This window comes from Ovis aries, chromosome 22, assembly GCF_016772045.2.
Source record: "Ovis aries strain OAR_USU_Benz2616 breed Rambouillet chromosome 22, ARS-UI_Ramb_v3.0, whole genome shotgun sequence".
NCBI lineage: Eukaryota > Metazoa > Chordata > Mammalia > Artiodactyla > Bovidae > Ovis > Ovis aries.
The window spans coordinates 45,986,180-45,999,056 of NC_056075.1; the positions used below are offsets into that span (position 1 = coordinate 45,986,180).

The 12,877-nt window shown below is 44.7% G+C and overlaps 1 protein-coding gene across 2 annotated transcripts in view; it reads left to right on the forward strand.

Moving 5' to 3' along the window:
* DOCK1 (dedicator of cytokinesis 1) overlaps positions 1-12,877 on the forward strand; it is a 569,019-nt gene that overhangs the window by 124,554 nt on the left and 431,588 nt on the right. For both annotated transcript variants that reach the window (XM_015103500.3, XM_042238527.1), the window contains exon 23: positions 5,439-5,547. In XM_015103500.3, the coding sequence (XP_014958986.2) occupies positions 5,439-5,547 (109 nt within the window). The remainder of the gene's footprint in view (positions 1-5,438; positions 5,548-12,877) is intronic.

The following is a 12,877-nucleotide window of genomic DNA, read 5'->3' on the forward strand; positions in this document are numbered from 1 at the left end:
AGATTTCCTTTAGTAGAGTAGTGAAGGAGAAGTATCTATTGAATGGCATTGACACTCCTTCTCATACCTTTAATCAGGAATTCCTGTTACCTGCCAGCGTAATATCCCTAACTTATCTCAGGTTAGTCATGCAGTGCAGCGGGTACAGAAGTGTCCAGCTCTTTGCAACCCCCTGAACTGTAGCCTGCCAGGGTCCTCTGTCTGTGGAATTTCCCAGATAATAAGAGTGGAGTGGGTTGCATTTCCTGTTCCAGAGGATCTTCTCAGCCCAGGGATCAAACCTGCATCTCCTGCATTGGCACAGGGATTCTTTACCACTGTGCCACCTGGGAAGCCCAAGTCCCAGCTTCCGTAAATCCCATGTAATCAGGCCCCTGACAGTCTTTCTTCCTCATTAGTTTTGGGGTCCATCTGTGAGACGCCTGTCTCCACTCTCTCTTTGGCTTTAAGCCGTTGAGCCTTAAGTGTTGCACAAGGGTGATTCAGTCCTGTTGTTTCATATGGAAATGGAGTGGAATACGGAACAGATCTTGCCCGTGACCTCGGCAGTGTTTTATGTGTGGACATCCTTAGGAATGCCTTCGTTTTGGCCCTCGGCCGCACGGTGTTGGCAGAGACCTTGGTCCTGGTGCCAGCCTTTTTCCTGGAGTGGGGGGAGCCAGACTTGATCCCCAGCTGAGTCTCTCTGCTGGGTTCATGTGTTTGTGAAGAGCTAAGGCCGTTCAGGACAAAAAGTGCCAAAGTTGAGAAGGCCAGTAGAGCAGCTGCCAGAAGACTTCATGAACCTTCCAAGATCCTTGTCCTGATATCCCTGAACTCATCTCGCCAGACACTGTCCCACCAGAATCCTTCCTTTCCAAGAGCCTAATGGGCTTGGGAGCCCTGACTGTCCCAGACTTTTAAAGTATATTGACCTTAGTTTCTCTCTAGTTTCTTAAATGTGTATCTTGGCTGCCTTTATGATTCTTGAGGGCAGACAAGGACGTACGTTCCTCTCAGAACCTAGTACACAGTTGTAGTTGCATTGTATAGATATGACAGTGCTTAAATTTCAATCTGTAGTCTGGGATTTCTGAGAAGAATCTATGACAGGGGGGAAAAAAAAACCCAGGATGTTGAAATCACAGACATGGGGCTAAAGTCTCTTAATTGTTTCTTGTCCTCAAATACCCTCCACCCTGAGACCCATTTTGGTAGTCTTCATTGTCTTCTCAAAGCATTACACTGACATGAAATAATATTCCTATTGTGTATATACTGTTTAGAGGAAAAGGCGTCCTGTGTCCCGCCCAGTTTTCCGGGATTTTGATTCCTAATAAGTTCTGAGCAACTCTGACGCATGGTGTTTTCAGGGGTGAGGGAGAAAGGAAAGTCAGGATCCCGTTTTCTTGCCTGCAAAGCATCTATTACCTTGAGAGAAAAACAACTGTGCTCACAGCTGGAATCAAGTGTGTTTTTCTATTTGCAGTTGAAATAAACTTGGGAGATCTTTTGTTTTTCTTCTCCTTTCAAACAGGTATGCTGTGTTTTCACATAATGTAGCAGCTTTGTAAAATTCCACGTTAATTGACAATAATTATTCTTTTGGAGAAGGAAGGGGTGAAACGTTGGAGATGAAGATATTGAAACTAATCCTTGTCGCCCCACTTGCTTTCTCACTATACAAATCCATACTTGTTTGTTTAGAAATGAGAACAGCAAAAAAAAAAAAAAAAGAAAGAAAGAAAGAAATGAGAACAGCATTTTTAAATTAACTCTGGCCCAAAGACATTTGGTTCTTGGGGAACCCACGGAGAGACTCCTGACAGCCAGGGGCCCTTCTCCGCTGGTTTTGCTTGTCTGCGTTCTCTGTGTGGGAGGATCACATTAGCTGGAAAGTCAGCAAACAGATGCAGCCTGCGCGGGACTGTCTGAATCCAGTCACAGAGGCTAGTTACTGCTGACTTCTGTCTTTCTGCTGCTTCTTGAGTGTTTGCCGGCCTCACCTGGTGTCAGCTTCCTGAGTAGTTAGTCACTGATCATGAATAAGTTGTATATCTGTCATTTGCTGTCATTTCCTCGGCCACAATTGTAGGACGTAGTTAATCAACAAAGGTCAAGCTGCTCCTTGTTAATGGATACTTAACAACATTTAAATGGAGCAAGGTATGATGACTAGGTTTTGTCTGTTTATTTACCAATCGCCATCTGAATCCTTTCCTCTTACCCACCTCAATGTGGGCTGAACAAGTGACTCTTGGTTTATTCGTCTCTAGAGACCTCGCCTTCATTACAGAAAGGGGCTCCAAAGTGCTTGCTGTAAAATACTACCATATATATCTTTTAAATGGTGGTTGGCAGCAGAGGAATTAATAATTAAATTTTCATTCTTGAAGGATTCCTAGTGGAATATTAAATATAAGAAAGACCCATTAATTGTACCTTGTAGATTTTGCAGCTGTATTATTGGGGGCATGTAGATTTAGAACTGTGATCTCTTTGTTGTAAACTTACTGCTTAGTGTGAAAAGGTTCCCTTTATCTTTTGGTTAGTATTTTCACAGAATACCATTTCCCATTCTTTTACTTTCAACCTTCCTGTGTTCTTATATTTAAGGTGTGTCTCTTATACACAACATAGAGCTGTTTTTTTAAATTTTATCCAGTGTAAAAATCCTTTTAATTTACTATTTAGTTCATTTATATATAATACACTTAGGTAACATATTGAGTTTATATCAACTGTCTTTCTATTAATTTTCTGTTTTGCTCATCTATATTATGCTTTTTTCTGCCTTCTTTTGTACCAATCAATATTTTCTTTTCATTTTCCCATTTTCTCTCTCTTGTGTTATTATTGTCACGCACTTCAAGTCTACAAATATCTTAAACTTCATAAGGCATTGCTATTATTGTTTCGTATAGTTGGCATTCATTTGATATGTTTCATACTTATCGTTGTTTTCCCATTTTTCTTTTAATTTTATGTTTCTCTATAGAATTATTTTCCTTCAGTGCAGAGAAATCATATAGCATTTCTTTTGGTATAAGTCTGATGCAGGTTTATGCCATCTGACTTATGGTATAAGTTTTATGAAAATTGTTGGTTTCATCTTTGTTTTTGAGGGATGTGTTCATTTAATATAGAATTCTAGAGTGACAGCTATTTCCTCCTTCTAGGGTGTTATTTTCTTTTTTGGTTTCCATCATTTCTGGTGAGAAGTCAACTTTCAGACTTTCTGCTACATCTTTGAAGCTAATGGTGTCTTTAAAAACCTTTTTCGAGCTATGTTTGCAATTTTTCTCTTTTTTTCCTGTGGTTATTCGCGGTTTTACTATGGATTGCGTAGGAATGGTTTGCTTTTTATCCACCCTACGTTGGATTCTGAGAGTTTCTTGAATTCTGGATTGTCGCTTGTATTCGTTTCAACAAATTCATGGCCGTTATCTCTTCTAAGGTTGCACTAGTCCCATTGTACCTGTCAGTTTCTTCTCTACCTTCAGTTACATGTATCTTAGCTCTCTTCAGTATGTCCTGCATGTCTTAGCCCACATTTCTATGTTTTCTTTCTCTTCTGTTTATTTTCCTGTTGATTGTCTTCCTTTTCGCCGATTCTGTTTATAACACTGTCTAATCTCAATTTTACCCATATAATAAATTCTTTATTTTAGATACTGTATTTTTATTTCAGAATTTTCATCTTTTTTATACATTCATTTTTCTACAAGAATTTTTTTTATCTTGCCTTCTGTTTTCTCCGTCTCTCTATTTTCCATATTTCCAGTTTTCTATGCTTTCCATCTTTTTTACAGTATAATGCTATAATGCTTATATTTGTTTTGACATTCTTGTGACAGGATGTAACTACTTGCTAACTACAATATCTGGACCACCTGTGGATCTGTTTCTGTTGTCTTTTCCTTCTTTGATTTGGCCACATGATCAGGTATTTTGCTGTGTTTAGTAACTTGTTTGAATATGGGACTGTGAATATATACAACTGTCAAAGACCCAGGTGATGTGATCTTCTAGACAGGACTGATCTTTTCTCTTCTAGGCAGAGAAAGTGGGACTGAACTCTTAGGCTACAGAGGCTGTGTGTAGCCTTTGTAAGCCTCAGTCTTTTGCAGTTTTCCTGGGCTTTCAACTGAGAGTCTGCTGTGTTATCTGGGCCCTTCTCCCTGGCATTTTTCAGACTGAGTTCTTTATCTCTGGAGACTGATAAAAACTCTACTTTGCTTTACAGATGTTTTCAGTTTGGTTTTTAGTCCCCTGGCCCATTGAGCCTCAGGAATTGGCAGATATGCTGGGGCAGAGCAGGTGGAGGAGAATGGCTGAGTATATGCTAGAAACTTGCCCAAGTATTTGCACCAGTCTGCCAAACTGTGCTTAATTTTACCAGCAGGCAGAAATTCATGACTTCATAAGTGTCATTGTTGGGTACTGTTTATACAAGCTCCACTTTGAAAGCCTTTTGCAAAACAGATATACTAGGTTGCAATTTCGCATTTTAGACAGACTTTGTTTCCTTACAATGGAACTCATTTAAATATAAGATTACCTCTAGGGTAATTAATTATCACTTAGTTTACAAAATTTTCCATTGTACACAAGTTTTCAGGTATGGTATACTTTTAATTAGGCAGAAAGCTAGTCTATATTAATAAAACATCTGCGTTGCAGCATTTTAAAATGCAAATGTGTTGGTTTTTAGTAACACGGCAGCTTGAAGTATCTGCTAATAAATTATTTATAGATGAAACTTATTTACAATTAGCAACATGTATTTGCATGCATGGAACCAATGTACAACTTCTTTATTTTCCATTTATTGAATATGTTCTACCCTTTGAATGTTTTCCCAGAACCACCAATTCTATGATGAAAGAATATCATTCAGTGATAATGTATAGTATCATTACTCTGAGACCAAGTCATTTTTTGCATTTATTCTTACAGTGTTATTTTGAATGATTCTGAAATCATGGTAAACTTGTTGTCTTTGTAATAGTCTGTTATGTGACATTATGGGTTTAAGAAACACGGGCAGGATATACGCTGAAATGTTAATAATGAGATCTCTGTGGGGCAACATTAAAGCTGGATTTCTCCCTTCTTCCTTCCTGTCTCTTCTCCTTCCCCTTTCTCTCCTTCTCTCCCTTTTTATTACATTTCTCTGGTTTTCAGACTTGTAGAATGTAGACAAAAGACACTAAATAGAGCGATTGAAGATCAGCTTCTTCAGCGGGAGGCAGACCTTCCTAGCTGAGTGGTCCAGATCATACCCTCACTGCCAGGTCCTCTCCCAGGTTCCGTGGACGCTGAGGACGTTCTATCATGGTCTAACTTGCCAGCCAAGCGGCACCTTTAGCGTCTGTGGACGCGGGAGCAGAAAGCGGTCGTGTGCCGTGTGCCGTGTGCCGTGTGCCTGCCCCACAGATCCGTGTGTTTCTTTGCAGGCTCTATGAGAACAAAGGAGAGGCCGATTTCGTGGAGTCCCTGGTGCAGCTCTTCCGGTCCATCAGCGAGATGATGAGCAGCGTGTCGGACCAGACCGTCCGGGTGAAGGTAGGCCCTCGGGTGCTGCAGCGGCGACCTTGTGCGGGCCGCTGTTAGACGCGGGGCTCCCCGCCGACCCAGGAAAGCAGGGACTACGCGCCTGCGAAAGCTGGACTTCCTAGGAGGGGCTTTGCCATGACCGTAATCGTGGTGCCTGTAGTGGGATTCTCTTTGTTTTCTCTGTAGCTGCTCTTAAATTTTGCTACCATTGCCTTTTTTTTTTTTTCCTTTCTTTAATTAAATTAGATTATTTAAAATTTGGCTGCGCCGCTCAGCATGTGGGATCTTAGTTCCCAACCAGGAATCGAACGCATGCCTCCTGCAGTTGAAGTGTGGCATCTTAACCGCTGGCCGGCCAGGGAAGTCCCTTCCATTCTCTTTGTCTCTCTGTGTGGGGAGAGGGTCTCAGTGTCCTCACGGAAGGGTGGGGAGGTGGATGGGAACAATGCTTTTGTCTGTTGTCAGGGCGTCTCAGTATCTGAGCGGGGGTGGGAGGCTGAAGCTCTAGGTGCCCCAGGCATCTGCCAGCCCTCAGGCGAAGCTGTGCCCCTAGTGATACATCTTCGTCCTCCAGCAAGTCGGGATCCAGCCTTCCTGTTGCTCTGCTCTTCTCATCACCTCATTATCTGTTCTTGCCCTGTGGTCCCAAAGATGGGGTCTGGGTGGTCTTCAGGATATACTAGGGGTGGAGGTGCCAGGGGGCAGGGCATGGGGGGAAGCCCACAGATCAACCCAGAGCCCCCACACTCCCTAGCATCCCCCTTTCTGGAAATTTCCATGTGGCTGACTTACTGCAGAAGAAGCCGTGTAGTCTGCATGTGTCTTCCACGCTGATTCCGTCCGAGGACAAGACTCTTCCAAATGATTAACTCGTAGCTTTCATTCCGCTGCCCCCTGTAGCCTGCTGTGTTCTCACGTTCCTCTTTGAATGTTCTTTTAATGTGTCATTTTAGAAAGCATCTTTATGGCTGTTGTCTTAAAACTGTTGTGGGAAAGTGATTTCCCAGCTTTTAAGTCTCGAGCAAAGATGTCTGTGTGCTCAGGTGTGTGTCACGTTGCTGTGACCAGGGGAACCAGTGTCACTCAACGTGAAGAGTCCTTTCATCTCAGAGGTGATGCTGCTGTCTGGAGGAGCTGTGGTCCCTTAGCATCCGTTCTGTCGTGATGTAGAGCTGGTGGTCCGCAGAGAAAGCTGCGTCGTGCCTATTTTCAAGGTGTGGCTTAATTATTTTGGCAACTTACTGCCTGAAAGTGAAAGTCGCTCAGTTGCCTCTGACTTTTTGGCGACCCCATGGACAGTAGCCCGCCCGGCTCCTCTGTCCATGGAATTCTCCAGGCAGGAATACTGGCGTGGTTTGCCATTCCCTTCTTCACAGAATCTTCCTAACCCAGGGATTAAACCCATCTTGTGGACAGATTCTTTACCATCTGAGCCACCAGGGAAGTCCAGCTTATTGCCTAAAGCTGCCTTATTGTTCTGAGGTTAAAATTAACAGTGTGTTTGGTACGTTTACTCCTAAATCCTGTGGCATTTCGGAAAAAACAGACTGGGAGTCTAAGAATAGATACAAATGACAGGAAGTTTTGAGCCCAGAAATTCTTTTAGATTTCTAAATATACTGTTAGATTATTAACTTTGATTGGGCTTGACTTGTGTCTGCCCACCTCCCTGGATGTCAAGACATTTAGAAACTGTAGACTTGGAAGTCTTTCCTTTGGTGGGTGTTTTATTATAAGACACGGTGAATCCGGTGACGTTTGTGCGTTGATGCAAACCTCACATCTGCAAGACGGATGACTGAGTGCTGTGTGAAATGTTGCCACCCTTCTGCTAATTTTGAATTTTGTTCTTTCACAATAGGTGCTTTCTCAGCTTCTCAGAGTTAAGAATTCCCATCATGGGATCCTGTTTTTCTGTAGTTTTTAACTTTCTAAGTTTTGCTCTGTGGAAATGGAAATACAATTGTGAGTCATCTCATGTAGAGGAATTATGAAGAAAGCCTTTCTTGGGGGCTAAACTTTGTTTCCGAGGGTGGCCCTGGTTGGCTCTTTTGATTTAGGAGGTGATCAGAAGGCACCTATTTGTGAGTCAGGCGGTCAGCGTGGTTCATGCCTTCCTGGTGTCGTTCAGGGTGACTTGATGTGACTGCTCTGAGCTCCCTGCTGTCACCTGCTCAGCACTGAAGCCAGCACTGACGCCCGCCTCTGGATTCAGGTTAGCATTTTACATCTCAGTAAAGGGAGAGAGGCAGGAGAAGATTCAGATCATAATTAACTTCAGGAAACACACGGAATCCGCGTGGAAGTTTCAACGTACCTTTAGTCTAGAACCTTCTGTCTGCACATCAGACGGCCCCTTTCACCTGCCCACAGCCGTCCCCAGACATTCTCAGCAGGCGCTTCGGGGAGCCCTCTTGGCCGCCACACTTCCCCGTGTCCTCCTCCCCATGAGCCGACCCTTGGACCTGTGGCCAGTGTCTTCTGCTTCTGTTCTTTGCTCCACCCCCACGTGGTCACTGTCTGCCTCTCCTCCAGGCATGCCCCAGGGACCCTTCACCTGCAGCCTCTCTAAGCCAGACGTGGTCATCCCCTTCCATTGCTATCTTTTCCTTTGCTCACCACGACCATGACTACGCTCAGCCAGGTGCTCTGGATGACGTTACGGCAGCCCCTCTCTCCTTCTACGCCCTCGGTGCTGTGCCTGACCATCTTGTTCCCTGACTGTATTTCAGCATTTCCCCAAACTCACATCCGGCGATGGCCTTTTTCTCAGGAAGTTGTCATGTTCTCCAGCTGCCTGGAGAAATGGGTGAGCTTCCAGTTTCTGCTTCACAGTCAATGCAGTCAACTCTCCTGGCCTTTGGTTCTTAGAAACACAAGTAGAGCATCCCTCTGGATGCCCAGAAGCCTCTGGAAGGATGGGTTCCAATAGTGGCTAGAAAGAAGCATGAACTCTTAACGACCGGAACAGCCACAGCTGATGTTCACTGATCACTTGCTACTCTGAGTGCTTTCTTATCTTTAGCATCTTGTGTGATCCTTAAGAGTAACCCTGTTCCACAGGTACAGTCATGGACTTTAGATGAAGACACCTAGTTATTAATGAACTTGCCCAAGGTCATGGGACTGGGTGTAGGGATGACGGAGGCCCAGATTGCCTGGTTCCAGAGCCACATTCCGTTCCTCTAGAGAGTGTCCCTGGGCACCAGTGATCCCATGGATCAGAAACAGGACCCATGACCGATCATCCACATCGAAAGATAGCAAGTCTGGATCAGATCGTCTAGGGCTGTAAAGACATCAGCTTCACTCCCCATGGAGCGTCTCACTGAAATGGATGTGTCCTGTGGTTTTTTGGGGGGGAGATGTAAAGCAACTGAAAAGCTTTGACGCTGTGCCCCAGACGTTGGGTTTGCCCAAAGGAGGATAAAGGCAGTGCAGTGGGGCTGGTCCTGAGGCTTCCTGAGGTTGGGGTCTCACTGATGGCCCCCCGACCCATGTTTACTCCAGGGGCTTCTATGTCTTTACCACGCATGGATCTCAGTGCTAGATTTGGGGCGTTTGGGGTGTAGCCATCAGAATTAATACAAGCACTGACATTTTAACTCCAGTCCACAAATCTTACAGCTCTGTGGGATTTTCCTAGAAAAGACTACCCTGCAAACTGGGCACACTCTGCCCAGAGGATTCTAGAACCTTCTATCGAGGGCGACAGTGACCCTCATCCACAATAAAAAATGCATTGCTGTGTGTGTGGTGTGTGTGTGAAGCTGGAAAGTCTTTCATGAAGCAGTGCTTACCCCTTATCCCATGTGATGTATTCTGGCATTTTCTATTCTATTCTGGTATTCTTTAGTCTGTTCTGAACTAATGTATTTCACTAAAAAAAATTGCTGGTTGACAGGCGCTAAATTTACTTCCTAAAGAGCAAGTGTATCTCAACCCACATTTGAAAAACACTGTTCTTTACCATCCTTTCTATTTCTTTCGCCGTCTCTCCTGTTTGGTTTAGTATGAAATATTATTAGTTTTCTGTGTGTCTTCCATCATCAAGAAAAGGCACAGGTTCCTGGTTGGTGCTCAGTGAATTTCCTGCCCAGCATGTAGTCTGGACTGGGGCGAGGATGGATTGAATTTGAGGCCCCTGAGCTGAGCTGGGCACACAGACACGTGAGACTTTGCCGTCCTTCCAGGGGGTTGTTCCTGGGGCGCCAGCTTCCTCGTCTCTTGGCTTTCTCACTACTGGTGGTCCCACGTCTGCCTGGCCTTCTCTAGAAGGAAGTGTGTTGGAAATAAGCTGTACTGCCGTAGTAGTAAATGTAGTTGTGGGATGATCTTTGCCCTCTAATCAGTATGGTTTTCATTTCCTTGAAAATTAATATCTGGACTTGAAGTACACATAATTGTCTTCTATCTAAAATTTTTTCCTTATGAAGAGTTTTGGCTGCTTTATGTCCATTTCTAAGCTAGCATCTGGGGTTCATGACTGCTTCTCGCAAACTTGTAAGTTTCAAATATGTTTGCCCTCTTGAAAAACTCTCTGAATGTCTTAGATCTTGATTGTGCTCGCTTGGTTGTGTCCAACTCTTTGTGACCCCATGGACTGTAGCCTGCCAGGTTCTTCTGTCCATGGGATTCTCCAAGCAAGAATACTGGAGTGGGTTGACATTTCTTCCTCCAGGGGATCTTCCAGACCCAGGGATTGAACCCACGTTTCTTGAGTCTCCTGTGTTGGCCGACAGGCTCTTTACCACTAGAGCCATCTGGGAAGTCCAGGAATGATGACAAACAGTACGATTTCCTTGCAGATGAGAAACTCACATTTCACAGGTAACTGCTGACCTGTTCGGCACCTCTGCTCTAGTAATAGCAGCTCCCCCTTGGCCCCTATTTCCCGAACCCCTCTGTCTTCCACTTCGTGTGCTGAATTCAAGATTTCTATAAGGATGTGAAGTCTTACCAGTTCCCCTAAACAAATCAGGGATTTGTTGTGTCCTTGAGCTCAGTATAAATGTGAAATGCGATCTTGTTAGAAAAGTGGAAAATGCCAAAAAGTCAATTAATAAAAATAAGACTCACTTGTCTTCTCACCGCCCATAAATTACAGTGTTAGCATGTGTTTCTTTCTAATTGTGGGCTTTTCCGCCTTACTTAGCATCGTCATATGTCTATGATGATGTATGAGATTACATATATGCTGTATGTGTTCAGATGTTCACATACACATGTGAATGTCTATTATACATACGTTTACAACTGGCCTCTTATTCACATACGTTTACATATATCCTTTAGTATTTTTGAAGAACGTCTATTCATTCATCGATTTAATTGGAGGATAATTGCTTTACAATGTTGTGTAAGTTTCTGTTGCCCAGCAACATGAAGGAGCCGTAAATATACACATCTCCCCTCCCTCTGGGAGCCTCCCCATCCTCCTGCTCTGGGTCATCTTAGAGCGAGGAGCTGAGCTTCCTGTGCGATACTGCAGCTACCCACTAGCTGTCTGTTTTACACGTGGTCACGTATATATGCCAATTTGCTACTCTCTCAATTTGTCCCGTCTTCCCCTTCCCCCACTGTGCCCGCCATGAAGGACATCTTTTTTAAGGTTATATTGCTTCATGGTTGTGCCATAGATTATTTTACTAGTTTTCTGCTATAGTTGGGCACTTAGATTGCTTCTAGCTTCCCTCGCCGTGAACAGTGCCTCGGTAACCTCCCTGGCAGGCCCTTTCTCTATGGCAAAGAGCTTGTTCTGTCTGGTTAGCTGGCCCCATCCAGGTTTCCAAATGCTCTGAAGGTCTGTGAGGTCCGGAGCAGAGCTGTCAGAACTCGCTGCCCACCTGGTGAATCTGCGCCCTTCCCTCCTGGGCTCTGGTGTTCCCATGTGATTGCCTGCCCTTTGCGCTAGAACCCAGGTTCTTTCTGGGATTCCACTCGTCCCCTGCTTCGTGGGACTGAGGACTGGACTGCAGTGTTGGGCGCCCCGGGAGCTATTTGATCCTAGGGAGTCACCTGCTTACATAACCTTGGTGTCTCCGTGCAGGATTGGTGGCCAAATCAGGTAAGGAGATGAGAGCTCTGCTGAGTCCAGTTCCTTTAGCTCAGATGATTCTGGACCCCAAGGAAGCCAGCCAGTGAGACATGGGAACCATCATAGTTGTTGTTGTTTAGTTGCTAAGTTGTGTCCGACTCTTTATGACCCCATGGATTGCAGGACGCCAGTCTTCCCTGTCCTTCACTAGCTCCTAGAGTGTACTCAGATTCATGTTCATTGAGTCAGTGATGCTGTCTAACCATCTTATCTTCTCTATCCCCTTCTCCTTTTGCCTTCAGTCTTTCCCAGCACCAGGGTTTTTTCTGGTGAGTCAGCTCTTCACATCAGGTGGCCAAAGTATTGGAGCTTCAGCTTCAGCATCAGTCCTTCCAATGAATATTCAGGGTTGATTTCCTTTAGCATTGACTGGTTTGATCTCCTTGCAGTCCAAGGGACTCTCAGGAGTCTTCTCCAGCACCACAATTCGAAAGCATCAATTCTTTGGTGCTTAGCCTTTTGTATGGTCCAGCTCTCACATCTGTACATGATTACTGGAAAGACTATAGCTTTTAATATATGGGCCTTTGTTGGCAAAGTGATGTCTCTGCTTTTTAATACACTGTCTAGGTTTGTCATAGCTCTCCTTCCAAGGGGCAACCATCAGAGATAAGGATGTATTCTAAATACATGAGGAGCTTCAGAGCCATGCTGACCCTGGACCATAGCTGTCTGGGCCCCAGAGGGGCTAGAGCTTCTCAGCTCCCAGTGTGTGTGCACACATCACCTGGAGGGCTTGTGAAAGTGCAGATTCCCTCTTAGTCGTTCCCGGGAGGCTGCTGGTCTTGATCCCTGGCCAGTCTTTGAGGTGGGCGTGGCCAGGACTCATGTGCTAGGACCATCCTGGCTGCCCCAGAGTGGAGGGTGGGGAGTGGGAGTCTGGGCAGGTGCTGATGCTCCCCTGCAGGCTGTCTTCACCTGTGTACTAGCCCTCCACTGCCCGATGTGCTAGACTGTTCTGATTTCACAAGTTTTCCATGTATACAGATGGTAAGACACAAGTGAAGTCATGGCTCACATCAAAAAAGCAGCAGCAGCAGCAAGAAGAAATAAAGGGAAGAAAATATTCTAGGGCATTTGGTTGGTAAACCTGTGGCTCAAAATGCTTCCAGCTGTTCATTTCCATGCTGCTTTCCAGGCTGTGGTTTCTCGACTCCTCAGAGTTCCAGAGTCTGGCTAAGTGATCTGAACTCACCCGACACAGGGTGTTCCAGCTCCCTCCAATTTATAATTTGGAAAGCA